Source organism: Impatiens glandulifera, chromosome 3, assembly GCF_907164915.1.
Source record: "Impatiens glandulifera chromosome 3, dImpGla2.1, whole genome shotgun sequence".
Lineage (NCBI taxonomy): Eukaryota > Viridiplantae > Streptophyta > Magnoliopsida > Ericales > Balsaminaceae > Impatiens > Impatiens glandulifera.
The window spans coordinates 7,155,859-7,182,810 of NC_061864.1; the positions used below are offsets into that span (position 1 = coordinate 7,155,859).

Below are 26,952 nucleotides of genomic sequence, written 5' to 3' on the forward strand. Positions count from 1 at the left end.
ATTATTATTATTATTTTTAATTAAAAAGAACTAGTATTAATACCTCGTAAACATGACTCTACTTCTATTAGTACACATTTAGTTTTTTCTTAAGATGTAAAAATATATTATATGCATATTTTTAACTTCAAATTTGATTAGTTAATTAACATAAATTAGTACCAGTTAATTGAAATAAGTGTAATTGATATAAGATCGAGCTTGAAATTAAGATTAATGGGATCGAGAATATGCTATAGAGCATGCATGCAATGGCATCTTCTTATACATGTTTGGAGAATATGCTCGAATGTCATTTCTTTTTCGCATAAGATGTAAATTTATTATAGTTTTGTCCTTTTAAAAAAATATTAATTATTAGTTATTGAAAAGAGATAACATGTCAAAAATGACATTAATATATTATTCAAATGGCATATAAAAAAAATGATGTAGTTGAATTTAGAAGTTGGTGGAGGGGGCGGCTTATTTTGAAAAATACATATAAAATTTAAGGGTTCATCTGATTGAAGAAAAAACAAAATAATTGATACGTACGATATATGATTTTAACAAATAGATGATATGACTTTTTCGTTCATTAATAAGAAGAACCAAAAGTGAACTAAATAAAATATTGCTTATAAGAACACGCAAAAGTAGTATACGGGATATGAATTAAAATGAGGAAGATCAAAATTAATTAATTGTTAAGTTATAAATTAGAAAAGCCAACTCTCTGTTACCAGTAAGATAAGAGCATTCGAATAAATTAACAAGTATATATTAACTAAAGTGATAAGCCTTAGCCACCACGTACTATATATATCATCTTATCAATACACATAAGCAATGATGTTGTTTCCTATTTTGATTGTGATTATAAAATATTAATTATAAGAAATATATTTTCAAAACATATAAATATGAGTTAATATAAAAACACAGTTTTCTCATTGATACTCGCCGTTTTTTTGTTAGAACAACATAGTCGAGTTGCATATATATATATATTACAACTTAATCATATAAATACACCACTTTAAAATTTAAAAATTAAGTTAATTATATTTTAAAATTAACATAAAATTTTGATAAACTTAATTTTTTTTATAATATATATAAATAAATACAATTCTTTTAAATCACTAGGTTCTCGCAACATATATCGTGATACATTTTATTATATTAAACTAGAGGTGTAAGCGGTTCAGTTCGGTCATTTTTTACCGAAAAATTCATCCCAAACGTTGTTGTCGGTTTCTAAAATCTCCATCCGCCGGTTGACGGTTAAAGGTCGGTTCTGTTTATCAGTTTAATCGTTTCAAAATAACAAATATATAATATAATAAACTAAAGAATGGAAAAAATAGTCGATGAATTTTATAAAAAAAATAGCAAACATAATAAAAAAAAAACATTAGTTCATCATTTACTATTAAATTAGAAGGACATAAATTTTTTAATATATCAAAAACACGTATAAGGTCGGTTAAATCGTCGGTATTTTATTATATAAATCGCAAACCAAACCGTCCAGGGTCAGTATAGGAAATTATGAACCGAACCGACCAGAACCCGTTTCGATAGGTTTATAATTATTTCGGTCGGTTTTTCATCAGTTCGGTTCGTTTTTTTATTTTACTTACACCCCTATAATAAATTGATGAGATTATTTATTTGCGGGTTGACTCGTTCATAAAATTTGAAGAGGTTAAATTTAAAAAAAATAATAATAATAAGATTGAATTTAAAACTATATTTATCATATAAATATTATTATTTTTTTAATTATATGATTTTTTAAAAAAATATTAAATATTATTTTCATATTAGTTTTATGCTACTAAATATAAATTAATAATTAAATATGAATAATTGATTTATAATACATTTTTATATTTTTTTAGTTAGTAAAAAAAGTTTAAACTCTTAAAATAAAAAATTAATTAAGTAGACATTAATATTTTTTTTTTAAATATGAATATGTTACACTAATTTGGATTACTCTTTGTATACCTATATTAAAAAAATACTAGTTATCTTTAATTTAGATTTTTTTTTTAATGTCTGCGGTCAAATCCCCTGAACAAGTCCAAAACATAACATAATATTTCATTTTAAAAGGTGAAACATATCATTCATTAAAATATATACTATATTCCTCCCCTCTCAGTCTTTAACATAATATTTCATTTTAAAAGGTGAAACATATCATTCATTAAAATATATACTATATTCCTCCCCTCTCAGTCTTGTCTTCTTCTTCAATTTGAAGGGGACTTGGATAATAATGATTTATTCAGTCATTTTCAACACACATAAATGGCTTATATAATTATGTAATTAACATCTTCTTTAAGGAGATTACTCATCTTTGGTTTCATCCATAAAAATAGGATATTGTCTTGCAACTCTGTGACACTAACTAACCCTATAATAGAAAATTTATAAATTTTGGTTGTCAAAATTATTTTATTAAACGTAGTATTTTTGTTTTAATGAGAAATAATATGAACAACAAAGTTATAACGAAAGTAATACCACAAATCTAACGTGGTCTATCACATGTGCATGAGAGATAAAAAAAAAATATTTTAGGAAAATGCAAGAGAGATGTTTTTTGGGGGGGAAATGGTCATGTTCGGGAGTTTTTTTCTCGAACATGGTCATGTTCGAAAGATTTTTGTCCTGAACATGGTCATGTGTAGGAGAAATATATATTTTTTTTCGAGAAAATAGCCATGTTAGGAAGATTTTTTTATTTGTCTCTACTGTACAAGTGTCAGACCACGTCAGATTCGTGAAATTGTTTTCGTTCTCAACTTCGTTACCCCTATTACGGCTATTTTTTAATATTATTTGTGCTAAAAAATAAACAAGGTTATTTGATATTACGTTTACAAGTTTAATTTTTATAAGCAGAGACGGATCTATGTAAGGTTAAGCCAACCCGAAAAAAAATTGTTTATGTTAAAAATATAACATTATACTCTAATTTCTTTAAAAAAAATAATATAATTTACTGTTTAATTATTTAATTATTAAAAAATAATAAAACTTATCTTTACCTAATTATTTTATTCAAAATTTTCTAATTTTTCTTTTAAGCCAATTCCAACAAATTATTTATGCAAGTTAACTAGTCTATTTATATATCTATTTATTTATTATTTATCACAATTATTTTTTGCCATGGATTGATTGGATTCCCCAAAGCTTCCAGCTAAAATAAATAAAGATTTCCCATAGCTGTGCAGTAGGAAAGTAATTAAGGCTTGTTTGGGTTAGATGCATAAGTTGGTTTGATTCTACATTGATGGTTCGAATAAATTAATATCCTATCAAACTATCAACTTCATTAATTGATCATGAATAAACTTTTTTTCTCGTTTATATTTATAAAAAAATGTAAGGATTATGAGTGTAAATGAACTATCAGCGCACTTATATATGGTGGAGTTGGGCATGCATCATATAATAATTAGCTAGGACCACCAAACATGCAATTGGTTGATATATAAATCATGCATGACGTTAATATTCATGATAGATAGGACACTGATCGACTTTTATTTAATCCATATTCAAGAAGGTACACATTTTATTAATTAGTCTCTTCTTAATTGAAATGTAAAAAATATATTATATGCATATTTCCAACTTCAAATTTGAATAGTTAATTAATATAAATTAATCAATTAAAATAAGTGTGACTGATATAAAAGTTCGAAATTAAGATTAATGGGATCGAGAATATGCTCTAGAGAATGCATGCAATGGCATCTTCTTATACACGTTTGGAGAATATGCTAGAATGCCATGTCTTTTTCGCATAAGATATAAATTTATATATAGTTTTGTCCTTTTAAAAAAGTATATGAATAATTAAAACTATTGGAAAGAGATAACATGTCAAAAATGACATTAATAATGACAGTAATATATTATATATTCAAATGCCACATAAAAAAAATGATGGTGGAGGGCAAACTTATTTAAAAAATACACATAAAATTTAAGGATTCATCCATAAAATTTTGATTGAAAAAAATCATTAAGGTAACTCAAATGATAAAAATATTTTTAATAAATTTATAAAAGAGTTATAAAATATAATATGAACCAAAAGTGAACTAAATAAAATATGGCATGATAGGAACACAAAAGTAGATAGGGAATTGTGAATTAAAATGAGGAAGACCAAAATTAATTATTTGCTAAGATATTAATTAGCAAAGTCAACTCTGTTACCTGTAAGATAAAAGAGCTTTCGAATAAAAAAGTAATAATTAAAGTGATAAGCATTAGCCACCACGTACTATATATCATCTTATCAATAACACATAAGCAATGATGTTGTTTACTATTTTGATTGTCATTATAAAATATAATTATAAGAAATAAGTTTTAAAAGCATATAATTAAACATTAGTTTTCTATAATCACTAGATCATTTACCACAACTTCTCATTTGGTTAGAATAAATGAATCGATTTCTTTTGAAATTTTAAACGGTTAAATTAAATAAGTAAGATTAAAAATGACATTTATAAAATTTTAATTTACAACTTAATAATACTAATCAACTAAGTTAATATTAAGATATTATATTTTAAAGATAAATATTTGACATTATATTTATATAATTTTAAATTTTCCTATTAAATTTTTATAATATCTGTATGTATATAAAAACGTAATTTTCTTAGATAACTAGCTAGATTCTCAAATAACAACACACAAATCTTTTTATTATATTAAACCTATCAAATTATTAATTTGTGATAGTTGTAATAAATGAATAGTTTAAATTTGAAAGTAAGATGAAAATTTAAATTACATTTATAATAAATAAATAAAGTTTTTTTCTTCTCTCTTTACATAATGTAATACATTTTTTTAAAATTAATTTTAAATATTAATTTTATATTAATTTTGTGCTAAGAAATATAAATTAATAATTAAATTCGGACAATTTATTAATATTTTATATTTTTTAGTTAGTAAACAAAATTAAATTCTCTTTTAGAAAAAAAAATTATGTAGACATAAATAAATAGTGTTTGTTTTGTTTTTTTATATGAATATATTAAGAATAATTAGAATGATATATATATATATATATATATATATAATTATATATATATATATAATTATATATATATAATAATCAGTCTTTTGTCTTCTTCAATTTGAAGGGGATTCGATAACAATGATTTATTCAGTCATTTGAAAACACATTAATGGCTTATATAATTAGGTAATTAACATATGCTTAGGAGATAACACGTCTTAGGTTTCATCCATAAAAACAGTATCTTCTTCATCCTTCAACTTTATATATAAAAATATTGTTGTATAACATTAATTAATTAATTATTTAATTAAGTAATATATGAATTAACTATTATTTATAATGTCTACGCAGACTACGCTTAAACTAACTTATTTTATATTTTTAATATGGGGTGACGTGTAACCTGTAAACAACATGAACACATCTAAAAATATCCGTAATTTAATCCACGTCCTTGTATCGTTTCGATAAATAAGGAACGTGGGAAACATGTCACCAACCAATTAAGCATAATTATTAATATTTTTATTATTAATGAAAACTCGATAATAAAACATAAAGGAGACTCGCCCCTGAATGACCACGTCATTTTTTTTTTTTATAATAAATAAATACAAACTTTAATTAACCGGTTCGGACGTACTTTTTTTTATTTATTATTTATAAACGAACCGGATATGAGTAGCGGGCGGTTCAAATAGCTAGTACCAAACCAGGAACCGATTTCCCGACCTGATCGGAGAGAGTGCTCTCCCAAATGGAGGGGCAATGGAGGGACGAGATGGAGGAAGATTCGCCGGCGGAGGAGGGTTTTCCGAAGCGGGTGACGGTTAGGGAAGTGTTGAGGTATTCTCTGACCTGAGTAATTATCCCATCGGTGAGGGTCCAGGCGTGAATCCAGGAGATGGATCGGGTGGTATTGAAGCCTTCGACGAGGACGGTTGATCCGAAAACGGCGAGAGATTGAGGGAGGAATTCGAAGGAATGTTCTTCTGGCTTTGTGGTGCCAGTGAGGAGGCGCATCATAAACTGGTGGGTCGGAGGGCCATGGAACCACCACTCGAGATCGGACCCCAAGAGCTTGGTAACCGTTGCGACGTCTCGAGATCTCAACGCTTCATACAGGGCCAGCACTAACCCTTTATTACTGAGTTCCTCCAGAATTTCTTGTGAATTCGCCAGCTCCGACAGAACAGAAGATTCTCTCTCTAGGGTTTATATATATTGATTGATTAACCGAGAAAAAGAAGAAGAGATAAATAAATATATTGTGAAGAGGATAGTCAGGTGTACTAGCTATATATATAGATGGAGCCTGGGCTAAAATTGTCTTTCTACACCGCACATTTACCGCTCAAAACGGCTACTTTACCGACGGAGGAGGGGAAACGTTAAAGTTTTTTTTTTTTTTTACTTTTTTACATTTTCACATTTTTTGCGTGACAGACATACCAATCAGTTTTTAAAATAATTTATGGACTGTTTGAAAAGTTATGTTTAATGTATTTTTATTTTTTTTTTACTTAAAAGATATTAATATATGATAAAAAAATAATAATAAAATAATATTTAATTATGTTTATTCAAAATCTCAATCAATAAATTTTTTAGATATTTTGAAAAAATATATATTTAAAATTTTTGTAAGATCAATTAATTAAGTTTTTTTATATTTAAAATTATAAAGTAGATATATTTTAATTAATAAATTTTATAATTAAAATAATAATATGTGATATAATAGTTATTATTTAAATATATAAAAAAGATTAAACAAGGAAGGAAGTTGAGGAGGATGACGTGGATAAATGATTGGCTAGTATATATATATATATATATATATATATACTTATCTCTTCTTTGTATATTGACCATTCCATATAATTAGTTTCAAGCCATACTTTCTTGACCTTTTTTTTATTATTATTATAAAAAAACATCAATAAAATAATCTCAATATTTTAAATTATTTTGAATGCATTTTATTTAAAATGAGAAAATGCAAGAGAGTATGAATATCACATTACTATTCTATATGTCGGTATGTGAGAAGTGGACAAATCTCCATTATTATTATTATTATTATTAGCTTTATTGAAATATACTTTTATATTTGGATGTGATGTGGTCGGGTGGGGATTATGTCAAAGCATAATTCAATATTTGGAGGTTGGCCAAGTGAAATTTGGTTATGATAAATTAAAGAAAGATTCATGAATGAAAGTTATGCATAAGTGACTCACCAAAGCCCCATAAGATATGACCACTTCGTCCAAAAGAACAACTATTTATCTTCATTGTCTTTTATAAAATACCTCTCCAGTACATTCTCTTTGCACTTTATTTAAACATAATATTTTTTTACACAAAATCCAGTATAACAAACTAAGAGATCTTAATATATTTGGTAGGGATATCAAATTAATATCAACACGTTAATGATGTTTTAACCTTTAACAAGGATACTCAATTTTGAGGATAAGAGAAACCTATCTCTATACAAAAAACTAAAATTAAAATTAAATACTTCATATCTCAAGTAAGTTTTAGTTTTAATTTTCACTAAAAACTTCAGAATTTGTGTAAAGAAAATAAACTAAACTTGACTATGTCACAAACAAAACAAAATAAAAATGTTTGAAATATGTCAATTGAATATTGGAAATTAAAGTACTTGACAAGTTAAAATAACAATGTTATTTATTTGGATTAATTATTTATTAAAATATGATTAATATTTAATATTTCAAAATATTAGGAATTCACTCCATCTTAATGTTAAGGCTTTTTAATATTTATGTTCTGCGTGAAGAAGTGAATTTTCTTCCGTCTATTTTGGTACAAATATGTGTAAATTTTTTAATGGTATTTGAACTCATCACAAAACAAAACAAAAATGTTTGAAATATCTAAATTGAATATTTGAAATTAGAGTACTTAAGAAATTAAAATAACAATGTTATTTATTTGGATTAATTATTTACTAAAATATGATTAATATTTAATATTTCAAAATATTAAGAATTCACCCTTTTTTTCAAAGATCTTTCTATTTTTTATCACACATTTGATACAAACTTTTATTTCAAAGATTCGTCTATTTTTGTCACACATTTTGATACAAACATGTGTAATCTTTTTAGCGATATTTGAACTTATCGCAAAACAAAAAAATGTTTGAAATATTTGAATTGATATTTGAAATCAGAGTACTTAAGAAATTAAAATAATAATGTTATTTATTTGAATTAATTATATACTAAAATATGATTAGTATTTAATATTTTAAAATATTAGGAATTTTATGTGTAATTTTTTTAGTATATTTAAACTCATCAAAAACAAAAATTCTTAAATTTTATATATCTTAAGTTTAAAAAAAATTATTAAATTTAATATCTTATTTTCTTTTTTAAATGGGCTGTGACCCTGATTTAACACAAGGGTTTGGGGTTGCTTACACATTTAGATCTATATATTTTGAAGTTAGGCATAATAAACTAAAATCAAACTAAGCTATATATATTTATACACACATTGGAGATAGAGCTATAATAATAGTTATAATAATAAATCAAACCATGCTGTACATAATATACATTATCATCTCTTGCTAAATCAGAAAAAAAAAAAAAAAAAAAGAATCAGATTTTGATTGGGATTCCGCCCTTTTGCTTATTTTAGTATTAGTGTCTCTACATCATATATAATTATGTATGTAAGCCAACATTATCCGGATCCATCACCCCCAACACAACAAGAACCAAGCTTTAATCATCCCCTAATTTTAAAACCGAGGACAACAACAATTAGCTTAGCAGCCCTCATTCACTGTCTGTCTTCCAATTGCAAATTAATGATCAATACTGATTTAACTTAATTCACAGCTCCAAGTCCAGGTATCCTAATTCACCTAACATGGACTCTTCGTCTTCTGGTCTGAACGGACTCAAGAAATCAAAAAAATCATAGTTGTTGATGACTTCACAAGGCTGTTGTTGTTGCTGCTGCTGCTCAATACTGATCTTCTCGTCCAACTTCCCCTCAGGATTCTGCAGCTGGGGAGATATATCCCAAGGCTCGAGAAGTCTTAGAAGCTCTTCAGCATCAAACATTTCATCCATCAGCTTATACTCTGATGGCTTGGTTCTGACCTCAAAGGTCTCCTCCTCCTCAGTTGTTTCACTATTCTGTACTGTTGTTGAACAAGCTTTGTTTTCATCAATATTGTTAATCTGCTTTGAATCTGCTGAGCCACCCGAAACAATACTCGAGGCCGGCACAGTGTAATCAGAATCAGACGTAGTTGGGAGCTTTTGATTGGGAAAATTGAGACGAGCACAGGGTCCAAACAGGGACTTAGCTGCATCATCGTAGGCAAGAGCAGCTTGGACTGCAGTCTGAAAAGTACCAAGCCAAAGTCTACTACCCCTCTTGGGTTCACGGATTTCAGCTACCCATTTGCCCCATGTTCTTTGCCTAACCCCTCTGTAGTCACATACAGTGTTTTCAGGACCACCTTTTCCTTTCATGCATCCTTTCTTAGATCCCTTAGCAGGGCTTTTACGAGCTGGCTTTGCATCATCCTCGTTAGCAATGTCAATCTTTTCATTGTACTCTTTCCATCTGGCTAATGTCTCTGCTACATTTCGCCCATCACGCCTATTTCTTGACTTTCTCTTTCTCGCGCAATCCACTGACGGTACTGAAGTACTTGTAGTATTATTAGATGGTTGGTCAAGCAGAACCATGTTGATTGTTCTTGTTGTTGTTATTCTGTAAACACAAAACCAGAAACTAAAATTTATTCATAAGCCGTCCAAGATAAAGTTGGATAGATACAGAAAACCTCTTGAGTACTCCCCAAGATATATACTTTAGTCATACTTGGTCCCAAAGCAACATACTAAAGACTTGTTCACTCATTTTCCCCCAAAATTTCAAAATAAACAATGTCTCCAAGAAACAAAGACTAAAATGTAAACAGGACAATCAAAGAAAGAAAAAAAGTTGGATATTATATATGATTCTAATTTCTAACCTAGAAAACGAAGTCAAGTAATTCTTAAGAAACCCTAGCTTCTAATGTGCCAAATAAATACATCAGGAGTTGATTAAATGGAATCATGAAGAGGAGGAGGAGTTGAAGATCTAAATAAAACAGTAAACAGAGGAGAAGGGTTAAGCGACGAAATCGAAGATTGAGTTGAGAAAGTGAGAAGAGTGGGGGAGAAAATAAAGCAATTACCTTTATGAACTAAGACGAAATCAGCCAAGGCAGGAAAGAAGGAAGAAGAGTTCGATAGAGATGCTGCTTCTGGTGGAGTCGATTCGTGAAAGCTGGCGTATTACTGGTTGTGATTCTTCTAAGATGAGCAGATAGATAGTTTTAACTTTTAAGATGAAGAATCGGAAAGAAGGAAGGAAGAAGAAGATTGATAGATGTTTCTAGAATTGGGAAAGCTTGAAGAAGATGGTCGTAGTGCTATTTATACAGTTAGGTAGGTAAGAGGTCGCTTCTCTATATAAAATAAAATAATAAATAAATAATACGCAATCGATTACGTGGCTACAGCGTAGCCGCATTTTAGTTCATGATTCATGAAACAGAAAAGAGTTCTGCCACGTGTCGAAGAGAGGTTTCCAGAACAATGAAGGGAGGAGGAGATAGGAAACAGCAGATCCCACCCCCCTAAAGAAAGATAACTACGCGCTTGCATTATCCATCCATCCTTTTCTTTGTGACGAAGTTTGTTGACCCTACCTTAAGAACCCTTAAGAATGTTATTTATTATTATTATTAAAACAAATATATTTATTTATTTTACAAAGTTAAACCTATTGTTTTATTTTTTACATTTAACTTTGTTTTCAACATAATATTGTTTACATGTTTTTTTTTTTTTTGCATCTCATTTCTCTTTTTATTATTAGTATTTTATTGTTCTATCTTTTTAAATATTGATGTATATGCATGCACAAGTTTTCAAGTAATTATTTTATTTATAAATATTTTTTTTTGGAAAAGGTCATAAATATTAATTCTTATATATATGAGGTTAAAATGTATGTTAAATAGTTATATTTAAAATAAAAATAATATGTTTTTTTGTTTAAAAAAAAATATGTTGTTGGTTTCAGTTGATTGTTGCGGCTCATTAATGTGTTACGGCCCGTTCAAGGGAATGGCGAGGTTGATTGAAGTCTTGGCCTAAGGCACAATTATCCAAGTAAGCCCACTACAAGAAATATTTTGGGCCTAACTCAAAGGAGGCCCAACCATCCAAGTAAGCCCCCCTATAAGAAATATTTTAGAAGCATTGAAAAAAATGCCTATAAATATAGTAGTTGGGTAATAGGCCCATCAATGAGTTAGTTAGGAGAATATCATTAATAGAGTAGTTAAAAGATTATATAATTAATATTGTGGTTGAGAAGTATCATTAATATAGTTGTTGTAATTAGTCCTATAAATACCTCAAATGTATTCCTTTGTAAATCATTAAATATTCATTCAATTTAATATAATATTATTCTCAAACTTTGTTTCTCTATCTAAGTGTTCCTGCATTTGAGTTTTATTTGTTTCTAAAAAGCTTACTAAGTTAAAATCTCTTCGATCTAACTTAGTGGCACATGAATCTAATTTTAGCCCGTGACATTATGCTCCCTTTATTAGAATTGTATTTTTTATGTTTATTAAATATTATATATATATATATATATATATATATATATATATATATATATATATATTAGTTTTTAAGCTTGAATTTCGATTCAAATAATTGCATAATGATTTTCAAATGATAAAACATGTATCCCGATCATGTTTGATCGAACATAAAATTTTGAAATAAAAAAGTTTAAATTTTAATTTTAAAATTTGTTATACTTAATGTTCTTGTTTTGGTGGTGTTCGATTATAAACATTATTTCGAAGTTGTTGAAACAATAATTAGGCCATGAAATGGCCTAATTTAAAAGTTCTCAAATTTTGCACTAAAAATCATTTTAAAAAATCAATTGTCTTAGAGTTTGATTGATTGGTTTTAAGATTATAGGTTATGATCCATACATCAAATGGAGTTGATAACAACTTACAAATTATGTTTTCATGATGTGTATCAAAAGATACAAAACCTGCAATTTTCATACCAAATGAAGAATATTCGGTGTTCTTGGACCTCTTGTAGGACTAAGGATCGAGAGATAGGACCGAGACTAAGGACTGAGAAAATTGACCTAGGACCGAGCACTAGGACCGGTGTTCTTGATCAAAACCCGAGAAATCTAACCGATGGTTTTTACCTATGACCGAGAGGTTTGACCTATGATTGAGACTCCTAGGACCCACGATTGAGAAATCTAAATCTAGGACCGGGACTCCCAGTCCTAGGACCTAACAATTCGAGTTTGGGACCGAGCCTCCCGAACCTCAGGACCGAACATTTCGGTCCTCCGACCGAGCATCCTAAGCCCCGATCAAGAGCTTCCTTAGTCTACACTAAGCCCATCTAGTCTCCGACCGGTAAAAAGTAAAAACAGACCCAACCCTTAGGACTTCGGTCCTATGACTTGTTTGGTTTCATTTTTCAAAATCCAAAATTATTTTTGTAATTTTGGAACCTCTTACCATTTTTAAATAATTCCGAGAGGTCAGAAAATGATTTTAAAATATTTTCAGGATATTTCTCAAACAAATATTTTGACTAAGACTCCGTTTGAAATTTATTTTTAAATTATAATACTTTTCTAATGTTTTTAGGTCTTGTACTCAATCTTATATAACCATAATCGTAGGTATCTACTTTTAAATAATTTTGTACAATTATTAACGTAATCTAAACTTATTCTTGTTTAGTACTCTGGACTACTAATTAAATGAAATAAATGTTATAATAAATATTTTGATAGCCAAACTTTTAAAAAATAAAATCGTTTTCAACGGGCGCGGAAGATAAAACATAAAAACCCTTTTCCGAGCGTAGCCAAATAACGAATCTCTTATGAAAACTTTAGTATAAAGTAATTTATATACGTACATTTTACTGATTTTTTTAAAATCATTTGGCGACTCTGTTTTAAATAAATATTTTTTAAATTAATTATATTTGATTAATTTAAATTGAATTTAATTTCAAATTGTTATTTGGTTACAACAAATTCTCATATTATTAAAATTTGAATAAAATTAATTATTTTTTATAATTAATTTTAAAAGTTGCGTACTATTTTAAAAAGATGTCTGATACGCAAATCAAAGTTGAAACCATCGAACCTTGAGCCACCCCAGATCCCCGTATTGCCACGTGACATTCGACAAATACTAAGTTACGGGCAGGACTTCCCGGGGTTACAATATCAATTAATTAATGAGTTAAAATATTTATATATAAATAATATTTTGTTTATATTTTAAAAGTGCCAGTTAAATTTAAATACTCTTGTAATTCTTATTTTTATAAAATAAATCTGTACATATAAGAGTTTATAATTTTAGTGAAACATAATGAAATTTCTAATTATTAAACTAGTTGGGTGATTACAACAAAACTTAAAAGTAAATAAAAAATAATTTTAATAATGTTAGATATTATCTCAAAATTATATTTTTATACAATGTTACAAAAAGAAATAAAATAAAATTAAACAAATTTATCAATAAAAATGATGATATGAGGTATATGAATGAAAATATGTGCATAATTAGCCTAGGCATTTTCTCAACATAGTATTTCAATTAGCTTTATTAATGTCATTCAATTGCATAATTAACCTAGACACTTGCAACTTAGGAAATGAAATAACTTTAATGCCATTAAATTTTCAATTGTATTTCAGTATACACAAAGTAACAAAGTTGACTTATTACATATTTAAGATTGGAGAATAGCATCAGATTATTTTGATGTTGTGGTCCTCTAGGTTTAGTGGTGGCATGGCATGGCAGTAATGAGAATATAAAAACAAGCATATACTCACTCCCCCACCACTCCACTCCACTCCACTCATTATTACAAAAAAATTGCTCGGATCCATCTTCATCAGCTACTTTAAAATCCTCTAAAATCTAAAACCTAAGAGGATAATTACAAGTCCACGTACATTGTAATTCTAAGCTTCAAAGCAAACGAATGTTAATAACAAGACAGCCCCACTATATCAATTACAAACAACAACAACAAAATGGTCTTGGACTAAATCTTTCACTCCATGTCAAGATATCCCAACTCTTGTAACATGAAATTGTTGTCTTCCGGTCTGAACGGATCCAAGAAATCCAGACCACCATTGTCCATGTTCATGTGCTGCAGACTCCCCTCCTTCTGATGATCACACAAATTCCAAGCCTGTCCAACTGATTCCATATTCAAATTGCTTAATCCCTGTCCACCTTTCTCATCTGATACATTCCCATTACTATCATTCTCAAGAAGATGCATAAGCTCTTCCACATCAAACATCTCTTCCGTCCCCTTATTACTACACTCTGCCCCATCTACCTCTGCCGTCTGGAGCTTTTCCCACTCAACCGCTTCCCTTTTTATCTCAGACTTGCTACAACCATCCGAAACGCTAGAAGAGGCCCCGGCAGTGTAATCAGAACCAGACGTAGTTGGGTTCGAGGGTAAGTCGTTAGGAAAATTGAGACGAGCACAAGGTCCAAAAAGGGATCTAGCTGCATCATCATAAGTAAGAGCAGCTTGAACAGCAGTGTCGAAAGTTCCAAGCCAGAGTCTACTTCCCCTGTTTGGTTCCCGGATTTCAGCTACCCATTTCCCCCATGTTCTCTGCCTAACCCCTCTGTAGTTGCATCTACCGTTTTCAGGACCCCCTTTTCCTTTCATGCATCCTTTCTTAGATCCCTTGGCTGGAACTTTGCGAGTTGGATTGTCCCCATCATCAAGTTTCTCGTTGTGTTCTTTCCATCTAGCTAATGTCTCTGCTACATTTCGCCCATCACGTCTACTTCTATATTTCCTTTTCCTAGTGTAATCCACCGGCAGTGAACTGGAATTATTATTATTATATACTTGATCTAGTAGAGCCATTCTTCTTGTTTCTGTAAACACTGAATAACAAGAAATGAACAAATGAGTCTAAGAGTAATCTAAACACTTGAAAACTAGAAACCCATTTCCCAAAATTCGTCAGAAACCCTAGCTCCAAATGTGCCAAATGCATCTACTAAACTTGGTTACTATTATAATCAGAAGTTAATAAGACGATTTCATCAGTAACAAACGGTGGATGAAATCGAATTGAGTTTGATAAAGATCGTAGAAGAAGAAGAAGAATGAACCAACCTTTCCCTGATGTTAGCGGATGAAAGAAGACTTGGATCAATAAACTTGTTTCTCTGGCTGGCTGTGATCCTTTTGTTAGATTAATGAAGAAGAAGAAGAAGATATGAAAGAGGAATCGGGAAATCTCTGGAAGCAATGGCAGTAGTAGTTATTTATAGTATAGCATTCTGTCTAGATATTTCGACGAATAAAATAAGGCTGAGATATTTTTACTTAATTGGATTACGTGGCAAAAGCATGGTCGCGTTTGGCTCGTGAGAGAGACCCCGAACCTAGCACGTGTCGCTTAAGAACTTTCCCGAACCACTTTTGGATAACTGCCTGCACATGCTTCTCCTTTTCTTTGTCCCTAAGATTTCCCGCCCTACCCTTTTCCCAAGGCAAATTTATTCAATTCCACCTCTCAACTTTACCACAAATAACAATTTAGTCTCTTTTTTTTTTTAATATTTTATTTTATTTCTAAGACCACGTACACTCAAAAAGAATACAATGAAAGATACATATTCATCATGGTCGTATTGCCATCTATATACTATATTAAAAACAGACATAATTTGCTTTTAATTAATCCTAGACCCATTCATCTTGTGTTATTGGTCCGATTGAATTTGTGTACGTCTAGCACACCGGTAGATCTGCCGGAGGCGGCTCCAACTTCTGAGATTCGCCGATACCGTTCTCCACCACAAAGACCATAGCTAATCCCCACGTTATGTGTGCATCCAAATGACAATGCATTATCCATGTTCCTATATATAATTGTTAAATATCATTGGACATGACAATATGTCATGAATCACATGATCAATCATTAATTAATAGTTAATTTACCTGGATTATCAGCGACGAATCTAATAACGACCCACCCACCGACAGGTAAGCTTGCGGTGTTTCTCATTGGCGGATCAATAAGGTTGAACTTGGCCGTATCTGTATTAGGGTTAAAGTTTCCGAAACCCTCTGCCACGATGTAGAAGTCGTATCCATGGAGGTGAATCGGGTGGTTCTCTGCCGTGAAGATGTTCGTTCCCTGCAAGACTACTTGAACTCTCGCTCCGTATTTTAGCTTGTAAGCTTTGGTTCCCGAGATAGGTTGCCAGAGAGAACGACTCACGTTGCCTGTGTAGTCGAATTTCAGCGGCGGATTTGGTGGGAAGTCGGTGGTGTAAACTCCTCCAATTCCCTGGTCAAAGGCTTGCAAAAGGGAGACCTTAGACGGGAGGATGAAAGAGACATTGTTCATACTGGCCGTGAAACGTGTTCCATTTGGACCTTGACAAGATTTACTTGCGTTGGAACCGGATGGGCACTTGTTAAGCCCTAACCCGGCCGTGATGAAGAGATTTTCGTCGATGTCGGTTGGTACAGGTGCCTTTCGAGGACTTCTGAGGGTAGTGGTGAATTTAGTTGCGATTCGAGTGTCGTTGAATTTGGGTAAGTTTGCTTCGACGGGTTTAGTGGATACACACTTTTGTTTGGAAGAGCAAGACGATGTGTTGTATTGGAGGATGGCAGTTGTGGTTGTGTTGTCAAATGGGGCTCCTTGTGCGCTTTGATAGGCACTAGCCGCGATGTGGTATCGGGCGGAAGTTTGATCTGCCGTTATGAGAACATCGGTGGTTTGTCCAGGACCGAGCATGATGACGTTGGTGGTGAAAGGTTTAAGGTAGGAAGCATCGGCACCAACAACTACGAGTTTGTGGTTGGCTACGGTGAAGAAAAGTTGTTGGTTCATGGCCGCGTTTATGACCCGGAGCATGTTGGTTTCTCCGGAGTTGATCGGAACAACAATTGTATCTGCAAAAAGCAAACTTATGAATATTGGTCATTCAAAAAACTCAATATAGAACAACGTTTAATCATATCTTACCTTTGCTAGAACAATTATAGAAATCCCCGGGCTGACCATTGATGGTAAATGCATCAGAAACATTTGGTGCCGCCCCTGTTCTGGTGGCTTCTCTAACAACATCAATTGGGTTGGCATTCCACCATTCACCTAGAATAAGGGGTGTCTCGCGGTTAGGTTTTGCAAAGGGGTAGGAAGTTCCTTGTTTTGGGTGAATGATGAGGGCTCCATAAACGGTTGCCCTGAGCCACGAGCTGTGGGCGTGCCACCATAACGTTCCTTCTTGGCCTTCAACCGTGAACCGGTAAGTGTAACTGGTCCCTGGCCTAATCGGGCATTGAGTTATAAATTCTGGTCCATCTGACCATGCGGTTCTCATTTGTCGAATTCCATGCCTGCATTGTTTTGTTTTTGGTTAAAAGTTAAATAAAATGAGAAATTAATTAGTAATTAATTACCAATGGATGGTGACGTTATATTTGGCTCTATTGGTAACTTTGACAACCAACGTGTCACCGTTGTTAATTTCCAAAGTGGGTCCTGGATATTGTCCATTGACTGTTACAATGTTTTGGGTTTTACAGAGCCTCGTCACTCTGCTCGCTTGCACCTGCATGCATGCATCAATTCAATTTCAACCATAGATAGAATGTATGCAATTAATAATACAAATTAAAAGTGGAGATTAATCCTTCACAATTGAAGATATGTCGTACGATGAAGTCGTGTTGGTGGACAATCTGGGCCAATGTGGGCAAAGCATTGGCGAAGATAAACACGATGAACAAGAAGGAAGCCATGAGATTGATATTGCACAAATGCAATGCAGCTTGATGGATGAGAGTGGGGAAGAAGAAGAAGAAGCTTCCACTTTTATAGGGGTAAACTAAAAGGAGAGAACTTAGCTAGTTCTTATCAAGGTTAAAATGTTAATAATGAATTAGATGGTAATTAAGTTAACTCAGTCCAGTATTGGCAAAGTATATAGTTGGTGCACCAACTGGCAAATTAACCCAACACATGAAAACAAAGAAGATTGCATTGCTTGTCCTATAAGTCTTTCACCATTGGAGGATGAATTTCAAAAAACACAATAATTATATTACCCTCACCATCACATCCAAACATACAACAATACTAGTTTTATTTTGTAATTATTGTTTCTTTCTAATTCTACTCCTAATTTTATAATTTAAATACTTACAAATATATTTAGATTGATTTTTTTGGAATGAAAGGAGAACTAGAATGACACACCAAAGTCATGATCGCTTAAACTCAAAGCGCTTTTAGATAAAATTGAAATCGTGACATTTTGGTCTGTTAAGTCGTCTTTTACCATTGAACTACCTTAGTGGGGTTTGATTTTTTCTTTATCTTACTCAAAAAAGCCAATATATAATCATACTTAAATAGAGAGAATTTCTTAAGTGCATAATATGTAGGCGGACTGACCTAAATAGCTACAAAACGCAAACAACATAAGTCATTTGAAGAATCCAATTCTTAATAAATAGATGTCTGTCTTATTTGTGATGACTTGTGATACATATAAATCGTGAACTCATGTTATGATTTAATGAAATAATAGTCTCATTTAAAGAAAAAGGATTTTATGGGTATATACTATAAGAATCAACCATTGATAATTTTTTAGACCTAACCTTTAACCTAACTAATGGTTTATCTCCACTTCATCATTTGACGTGGTTTTGTTAGTTAATGAAATGCATTTCAACGTCAGCTATGTTTAATCATGTAAGTTGTTAAGTTTATAATAGTTGGGGGAAGAACTTGATAGAAGAATCCAGTAAGACAAAATTAATGTCTGCAGGTAATTAGTCAAATAGTTTCATTTGTTTGTCAACAAAGGTAGTTATTTTCTTTCTTTTTTCACTTTTCATTCTCTTTTTCTTTGCTTGGGATTTAATTTTCATTGTTTGCTATCATGATTAAGGAAATAAATGACATTTTGGTAGCCCAAGTAAATAATAATAATAATTTTTTTTTTATGAAAGGAAGTTTGACCAGCAATAGTGATACCGACTCTTATTATTATTATTATTATTATTTATTATTTTTGTTAAGAACGATAATTATTTATCTATCACACAGTATAAAAGGATAACAATAATATGACTCAAATGACAACAATAATAGAAGAAGTTATATCATCCTAAAATCAATGGATTAGAGGACCTTCCAATAAATTGTTAACAATCATTTCCCTAGAAGGGGTTGAGAAATTCAAATAGATTAAATGATCAAAACATTAAAAAAATAATTCAATTGAGTTGAAAATCAAAATATTAATTAAGTTCTCTACTCACCAATAATTTAAGCCGAAAATGGACCATAACTGTAAAAATAAATGGACCTTAGTGGAATAGTTTTTTCTGATTTTGCTTAGAAAAAAATATCATATTTTTTTTATCAAATTATCGTTGAAGTGATACATGTTTATAAGATGTATTAAAATTTAAATTTCAAATACTATTTAATATTTAATTTATAAATCAGAATAAGAATACCATATTCTCAACTTTTTTTTTTTTTTATTGTCACATCATTTTGCCCTGATACCTTTCCTATCCAAAGTACAAATTTCATATTTTCAGTTAATGATTTTATTTAAAACAATAATAAAGGTTTTTTAATTTTTTTAAATGATTCATACAATTTTATTATAAAATGGAGCATTACATTTATGAAAAAAATCACACTAATAATACAAAATTAACGTTTGTAGAGATCTTTTGAACTCTTTTATTGAATTTATCTGCTTTCCACTTCGAATTTCATATGTTTCCCACCTTTTTATATAGAAAATGAGCTTATTATGATGCCACAGGAACTATTTCTCCATAATCAATAAAGTATTTTGAAATTATATTAAATTATATATATATATATATTAAATAAATATAATATTTGTAATTTATATATATATATTTTTATGATTATTAAGATCAATTATAATTTAGAACAAGATATTAAACAAATATATTTTTAATTTATATATATATTTTAAATATTTTATTTTTAATTATCATTGATTTTTAAAATTATAAATAGATTATATATATCCCAATTGTATCCAATTGAGAGATCTTCTTTAAGATATTTTTACTCGGATAAATTGATAATATTGGTGAATTATATTGTGGTCTACTTTATTTAATTTTTTTTTAAAAAAAAATTGTAATACTTTTATTATTGATTTTAAATCACTCTCATTTATATCATTTTGTATTAATAATTTAAAAAAAATATTAAATTATAATTTTAAAATATTTTATTATTTATTATTTAAAAAAAATAGTTAAGGTGAAATATAAAATATATATTGTAATCAGAAGTTTTATAAAATGATGAATTCTTAAAAATCCACGTTAGGGCAGTCACGGTTACCCTAGACGACGGTTATTCAGACGCTCGCTCACTCACACTTCCGACGTTGTCCTCCTCACCGACCTTCACATTGCGCTGGGCTCAACCATAGCTATCCCCGGTGAAGAAGGGCTGAAGAACTAATCACTAAATACAGACAAAGATGAAGAGGATTTCTCCAATGGCGACGACGATGAAGAAGACGAGGGCGAAGAATTCGATCAAGAAGAGGCTGAGAAACCAAGCCCCCGCGCCTTTCGAAAAGGCTAAAATGGAGAAATATCGACTGAGGGAGGGAATGCCGCTGAGAGTTCAAGACATTGTCATCAACGATAATGCGAAGAAGAGGAAGGGGAAGCGCTTGCTAATCGAAGCCGATCGAACTCAAAGTACGACTTAGAGACTCAACTATTTATTATCCAAGAGCTTCCACAGGTTGCCTGCTAGTACTGTTCATCGTCTTCTTCTTCTTCTTCTTCTTCTTGATATATTCCATTTTCTGTAAATGCAGTTTATTCTTAGAGATCAAAAACCCTCTCACTGGCGACATTGAGATGATCTTTCAATTTCAATTTGTAATGCTTGCTTTTCAAATAAATTAAATATGAGGTAGGACCAGTAGTATTCGAAAAGGATCGCCACGTGCTACAGAGAATAACAATCCGCGTGTGTGTGTGGGGCCTGGCCGGTAATTTGTTGCAGAACAGAATACTAACAAACTGTGCGCGCCATCTCTCCTCTTCTATCACTTCACATTTCAACTTTTCTCTCTACAGAGACGATTAACATGGCGTGAAGTCTTCTCTATTTTGTTTCTCTCTTTTCCGCGAGCAACATCTTCGTTTTCTGCGTGTGTGTGCAAATTGCAATCACAAGTGTGTTTAACTACATCCTTCGGTCCAGTAACGAGTAATAACTCTCTCTAACTTCAATGTAAATTACTTCCATCTTTTACCTTCAGGCTTAATTGTAATTGCTGATTATACTTATACAGTCACGAACGATCGGAATGTTTTACTCTCATCAACTCTTAGCTCGGAAAGCACCACTTGGTCAGATATGGTAATCTTCTCTTATTCTGTCTAATTCAGCATCAAATCGGAACGTAAATTCTCCATGTTCCATTTCATTATTCAGTTCATTTGCCTTCTTATTCATAACCACTACAGTTGTCCGGACTAGACATTCATCTCTCTCTCTCTCTCTGTGTTGTGTGTTTGTGGTGAAGGATGGCAGCAACATTGCACGCTAAAATGAATCGGAAGAAACTGGATAAGCTTAATATTATCAAAATTTGGTCAGCAAATAACTTCTTCTTCTTCTTCTTCTTAAGACCAACTCATCTGTTTCTCTATTTTTGTTTTTTTCAATCCAACAGCGAAGAGATTCTGAATCCAACTGTTCCAATGGCTCTGAGATTGTCCGGGATACTCATGGGTGTGTCTCATTAATTTGTGCATACAGGTTTCGATTTAAATTTGATTTTTAGCCTCTAAACCTGAACAGAAGACTTGTTTTGTTTTGTTATTTTCAGAAGGAGTTGTGATAGTTTACGATCGTAAAGTGAAAATATTATATGGTAACCTTTCGTTTATTCTATTTTCTTTTCTCTAGTTCTCTATTTCGACATGCAATTTTGAATGACCAATTAACATTTCTTTCCTGTTTTGTTACATAGAGGATGTCACTCGCTTTCTGGTATGCAAAAACTTGCTCAAATAATTTTGTTTCTCTGTTACATATGTTATTCAAGTCATCAAGATGACGAAAATTCTTCTTTGTCGAGTTTATCAGGTTGAAATAAACGAAGCATGGAAAGTAAAAGAAGTTCCAGATCGTACTCTCCTCCCAAAGAGTAAATGTCGGGCCAAGTATGACATCCTAACTTAAGTCTTCTTCTATGTCTGTATTGATGTTTTGTCCTACGAAACTTTGGGCTTCTTTAATTTGAGATTTAGAATTTTTAATTGTGATTTTATTATAAAGGAGTATTAAATAAGTCATCAATTTTTACCTCTTTAATATTTATAGTGTTGAAGCAGTCACCTTGCCTGATAATCAAGAAGAGGCAGATCTAGGAGAGATTGAGCAGTCCCTTTCAAATATAAAAACAAAGATGGTCTTCCAGCAGTCGGGCTATTTTGCAATGGTAAGTCTACGTTTCATTAGCCATGCTTCTAATTACGATTATCCACACAAATTACAACTCCATACAGAAACTAACTTTAATAGTTACTTCACACCTTCCGATGTGCAGCGTCTAGATAGTTTGGAGGACCCTTTCGTCAACAACAAATTGATGGAAGAAAATCAATGCCATCAAGGTACCTTTTTTCTAAATCCTTATTCTTTTGTACTGGCTGACATTGGGCATTTGGAAGCTATGTCAATTTCCACTTCTAATAAGTCTAATATTCTCGTTTGCAGTTGATAACAACGATATCACTTTGTTAGACTGTTTTAATGCATGCCAACAAAGCTATGTCCCATTCAATCACTTTGAGAGGTATTGACCATGATTGATTGTGTATTGTTTGCACTCTAGAGTTTCTTTTATAAACTAGTTTGGGAGGGTTATTTAGGGAACAACACTTTTCATTTATGTATTAAAAAAATAGTGAGTCATTCATAAGACTTTCCATACTTTGAAACTTTTCTCATTATTCTTCTTGCACCAGGTTTGATATTGAGGGGGATGAAGAGATGCAATCACATTTTAGTCATCGCGATGCAGAAATCCCAACTGTTAATACTAACTCTACTCCTAATCAACCAAAGCCTCAACAAAGTAAGTGATAACAATCATGCCTCTAGTTCTTTTGAATGTGATTTTCCATTAGAAGCGTTGATGTTCTTTTGAAAGGATGCAAAAGAATCATTGATTTATTAGAAAGGTTAATATCACACAAAAGTGTACCTTATAACTGTCACAAGTGAGTGATGAAAAATTTTAAGTTGTTTCCACAACAGCTAAATCCTTTTATTGTTGTCACAGCCGATGAAATCCAAGACCACCACCATCTTGAGAATCAATGGAACGAGATCCTCGACCAGCATGCTGAAAACCAACTGAACCAGCAACCTGATCAAACAATGCTTGACAATTGTACATCCAATAATGTTGTTGTGAGGAGAACAAGAAAACCACGACGAGCAATTTTGATGGATTATGATCAAATGATCATTCCAGGTAATGTGTATCAGCCCTGGCTTCAAAGTACAGCTGACATTGTCTCTAAAAAAGAGGGGAAAAGGAGAAAGGTAAAAATTTATACCATTTAGATTCCTTTACTCTTTAAGTAACATAGATTATTGAGTGCTTACTTTAGGTTAATGCTTTTAGCGTTTCAATCTTCCGCCCTCGAAGAAAATTGCCAAGCTTATGGATTTGCCTCCTGTTGTCCTAATTTGTGGGTTATTTGCATCTGGAAGTGGAGAAGTTTATTATCCACCACCTCTTTTGGAACTATGGAGGAGAAGTACCCATGATTCACCTTCTGGTTAGAGTTCTCTTTTGTTAAACAATTTTGTTTTCTTGTAAAAAATGCCAACTAACTTTTGTCAACTATGTTATCCAGTGACTATCTCCTCAGACCAACAACAACCTCTAAGACCATCTTCATCATCGCGTCAAGATGGGCGTGACTACAACGATCCTTCACGATATGAAGTAAGTAAAGCCCTTAAGATTATATTCTAGCACAGTTGAACCAGGTTTGTCAAGTCTAAGTTGGGGAAACTCTTGTATATCAAGTAGCCTTTTGAAGATTTTCAAAGTGGAGTTGGATCCCAACCATTGGGCAGTTCCGTTGAGAAGCTACGGTCAGATATCCACAATAACGATATTCTGACGGGAGAGCTTAACAATGTATCGGGGATTAATAATAAGGCCAGTGAATTTGGTAAATAGACAAATCCTCGTACTGAACTTCCAGAATGTTTTTTAAACTTTTTTTTGCTAATGAACCTTTTGAGTTATTTAAGGTTAATAATGATATAATTTCACAGCAGAAGATGAAGTGAGATCTAATCCTAGTTCTGGATCTGCATACGATTTCATGACACTTAATTCTGATACTAACTCGGGCCGGTTAGTAGTTGCCTACCCGACTTATTATGCCACTAAGAAGAAGGGGGTTCAATTTCCTTTTGTGCACAACGGTTTAGTTTTACCATGCCTTGTCCTAAAATTCATTCAATAAAATTCTCAGATTGAACAAGAAAAGGCCTTATTCTTCATCGAAACACAGCAGAAGTGGACTGGAACCCGTTGAGGAGGAGAACTCGTTGCTGCATGCCGAACCCAACTTTAAGCTATCGAGACTTTCTGAAGATGGCGTAACGCCTGGTAAAGCATCCTATATATGCCTACTTCTTTGTACATCATTACTACTAGACTACTAGCCATGAATGAATATTGTTAATTTGCTTTTGCAGAGCTGTTGGTTGAAACTGGGCCTACACAAACACAAGCCCATTTCCCGGCCTTTGATCAACAGGTGGACCATATGACTGATTGTATTAGAATGTGAGTTGCTTTGTTTGATTTGTGTAATTGTTGTTGTTTATTGTTATTGTTGAAATTGATGGTGTGGTGGTTTGGTTGATTGATGCCATCAGGCAGCTAAAGACACATTTTGAGACACCTGGAAATACTTCAACAGAATCTCTGAATCAGCTTACCAATGGCATGAACAAAAGAACAGCAGCCCTTCTCTTTTATCAAACTTGTGGTATAAATCTCCTTTTGAATTTAGACATAAAAAAGAAAACCTACCTTGTAAATGTTTAGTAAAACATAGCTTCATGGTTTTGGCAGTTCTTGCTTCCAAGGATTTCATAAGAGTTGAGCAAAAAGCAGCATATGAAGACATAGTCATCTCAAGAGGGGCTAAGATGTGAAAAGGAAAGTATGTATGATTTTAATTTTCATATTATTATTTTGAGAAAGGCGGTTGGATAAGTATTTAGACAAAAAAAAAAAAACTTCGTGGGAATTGAGCATTCATAGTAGTTCAAATGCTGCAATATGTATGAATGACAATGCATTATTTTAATTTTTAAGGTCTTCTTTGAAAGAAAAAAGTTTCTTTATTTTGCATTAGATGGATGGGGTATTTGGCTATTTTGATAATTACTATCCTATTTTTTTGTAATTAGTAAATGGGTCTGATACAAATCTTGTTTACTACTACAACACACAAGTGCCTAAGAAGTTGTTGTTTCTTGGGAATAATAAAACTCTCTTAGCTTATCACCCATAGGCAAATCCCTCTTTTCCATCTCCATCAAAACTAAACGAGCTTGTTGAAACTTTCTGAAGCCAATCAAACGGCTAGCAAGACTCCCAAAACTCTGGGTATCCAAAGCCTTGTCCCTCCCAGCGTAGCTCATGACAAACTCAATCGCCTGCTCAAAACAGCCCACCCTGAGCATTCCCCATATGACATGCCCATGCGTGGAGAACAATATCGCCTTCTCTCCATCTTCTTCCATTCGCCTCATCACCATCAGAGCCCCTTCCACCTTCCCTACCTTACACGCCCCCAGCACCAGTGCGTCGTAAGTACGTGAATCCGCCTGCAGCTTCTCCTCCTCTTCCATTCTCTCCAACAAATCCGTTGCAGATTTCATATCCCCTGCGCAGCAGTACGCAGTCAGGATGTAATTGTAACCGGTGATATCCATATGGATATCATTTTCTCTCATCAAGTCCACCACTCTCCACGCTTCCTTCAGCTGTTTTTTCTTCGCAAGCGTGTTCAGAATAGGATGGAACGTCACCGCATTCGCACCGTACCGCCGTTTCAGCATCTCGTCTGCAACTAGGAGGGCCTCGTCAGTGCGGCGGACGCGAGACAGAGCTAGGATCAGGGAATCGAAGGAGTGTTTTCGCGTTAGTCCGGCGTCGAGATGAGATAGGGATTCGGTTAGATCGGTGAGAACTGAAAGATCGTTAAAGATGAATTTGAAAGTGTCTGTGGTGTTGAAGAATCCGTCTACCATTCGTTTGTTGAGGAGGCGACGGACGGTGGCGAAGTCTCGCTCACGACCGGCGACGTTAATTAGATCGTCGTAGTGAGAGGATGATGGCCAGTCCGGTATGGAGTTGCGGCGGCTCTTGGAGCTCAGTAAACGACAGTTTATTTGGGATGCCCAAATTGAGGTTTTAAGAATACGGCTGCAAAGGTCTCTCATGGTTTGTGTGTGTGTGTCTGTGTGAGAGTAGCCGTTTAATTCAATCCATTTATACTGTTAATATAGCCGCTTAATGGACTTATTATTGATGTCTAAGCCCATTAAAACAAGTACTCAGTTGCTAGCCCACATTATTAAGGCCC

At 32.2% G+C, this 26,952-nt stretch overlaps 6 protein-coding genes across 6 annotated transcripts; 1 reads left to right on the forward strand and 5 right to left on the reverse strand.

Moving 5' to 3' along the window:
- Nucleotides 1-5,608: 5,608 nt before the first annotated feature.
- LOC124931268 (wound-induced protein 1-like) lies at nt 5,609-6,285 on the reverse strand. Its single transcript, XM_047471699.1, has one exon. The coding sequence runs from the start codon at nt 6,083-6,085 to the stop codon at nt 5,753-5,755; it is 333 nt and encodes a 110-aa protein (XP_047327655.1). The 5' UTR covers nt 6,086-6,285; the 3' UTR covers nt 5,609-5,752.
- Nucleotides 6,286-8,600: 2,315 nt separating this feature from the next.
- LOC124931685 (dehydration-responsive element-binding protein 2A-like) lies at nt 8,601-10,519 on the reverse strand. The gene is made up of 2 exons (XM_047472209.1): nt 10,308-10,519; nt 8,601-9,835 (listed from the first exon to the last, which is right to left on the reverse strand). Exon 2 carries the CDS (start codon nt 9,808-9,810, stop codon nt 8,941-8,943), a length of 870 nt encoding a protein of 289 aa, XP_047328165.1. The 5' UTR covers nt 9,811-9,835; nt 10,308-10,519; the 3' UTR covers nt 8,601-8,940.
- Nucleotides 10,520-13,903: 3,384 nt separating this feature from the next.
- Nucleotides 13,904-15,721, reverse strand: LOC124932254 (dehydration-responsive element-binding protein 2A-like). Its single transcript, XM_047472872.1, has 2 exons — nt 15,370-15,721; nt 13,904-15,134 (listed from the first exon to the last, which is right to left on the reverse strand). Exon 2 carries the CDS (start codon nt 15,112-15,114, stop codon nt 14,269-14,271), a length of 846 nt encoding a protein of 281 aa, XP_047328828.1. The 5' UTR covers nt 15,115-15,134; nt 15,370-15,721; the 3' UTR covers nt 13,904-14,268.
- A 269-nt stretch (nt 15,722-15,990) lies between these two features.
- On the reverse strand, nt 15,991-18,021 carry LOC124932252 (laccase-12-like). Its single transcript, XM_047472871.1, has 5 exons — nt 17,938-18,021; nt 17,680-17,831; nt 17,243-17,616; nt 16,204-17,169; nt 15,991-16,121 (listed from the first exon to the last, which is right to left on the reverse strand). Exons 1-5 carry the CDS (start codon nt 18,019-18,021, stop codon nt 15,991-15,993), a joined length of 1,707 nt encoding a protein of 568 aa, XP_047328827.1.
- Nucleotides 18,022-21,450: 3,429 nt separating this feature from the next.
- LOC124929615 (sister chromatid cohesion 1 protein 1-like) lies at nt 21,451-25,531 on the forward strand. Its single transcript, XM_047470020.1, has 20 exons — nt 21,451-21,520; nt 21,606-21,673; nt 21,840-21,908; nt 21,990-22,048; nt 22,146-22,190; nt 22,290-22,309; nt 22,406-22,482; nt 22,643-22,760; nt 22,869-22,935; nt 23,039-23,117; nt 23,290-23,399; nt 23,607-23,872; nt 23,955-24,111; nt 24,190-24,281; nt 24,369-24,513; nt 24,605-24,701; nt 24,823-24,959; nt 25,049-25,139; nt 25,232-25,344; nt 25,431-25,531. Exons 2-20 carry the CDS (start codon nt 21,621-21,623, stop codon nt 25,511-25,513), a joined length of 1,878 nt encoding a protein of 625 aa, XP_047325976.1. The 5' UTR covers nt 21,451-21,520; nt 21,606-21,620; the 3' UTR covers nt 25,514-25,531.
- Nucleotides 25,532-25,741: 210 nt separating this feature from the next.
- LOC124929365 (pentatricopeptide repeat-containing protein At3g56030, mitochondrial) lies at nt 25,742-26,815 on the reverse strand. The gene has a single exon (XM_047469708.1). It carries the CDS (start codon nt 26,807-26,809, stop codon nt 25,820-25,822), a length of 990 nt encoding a protein of 329 aa, XP_047325664.1. The 5' UTR covers nt 26,810-26,815; the 3' UTR covers nt 25,742-25,819.
- Between the last annotated feature and the right edge of the window lie 137 nt (nt 26,816-26,952).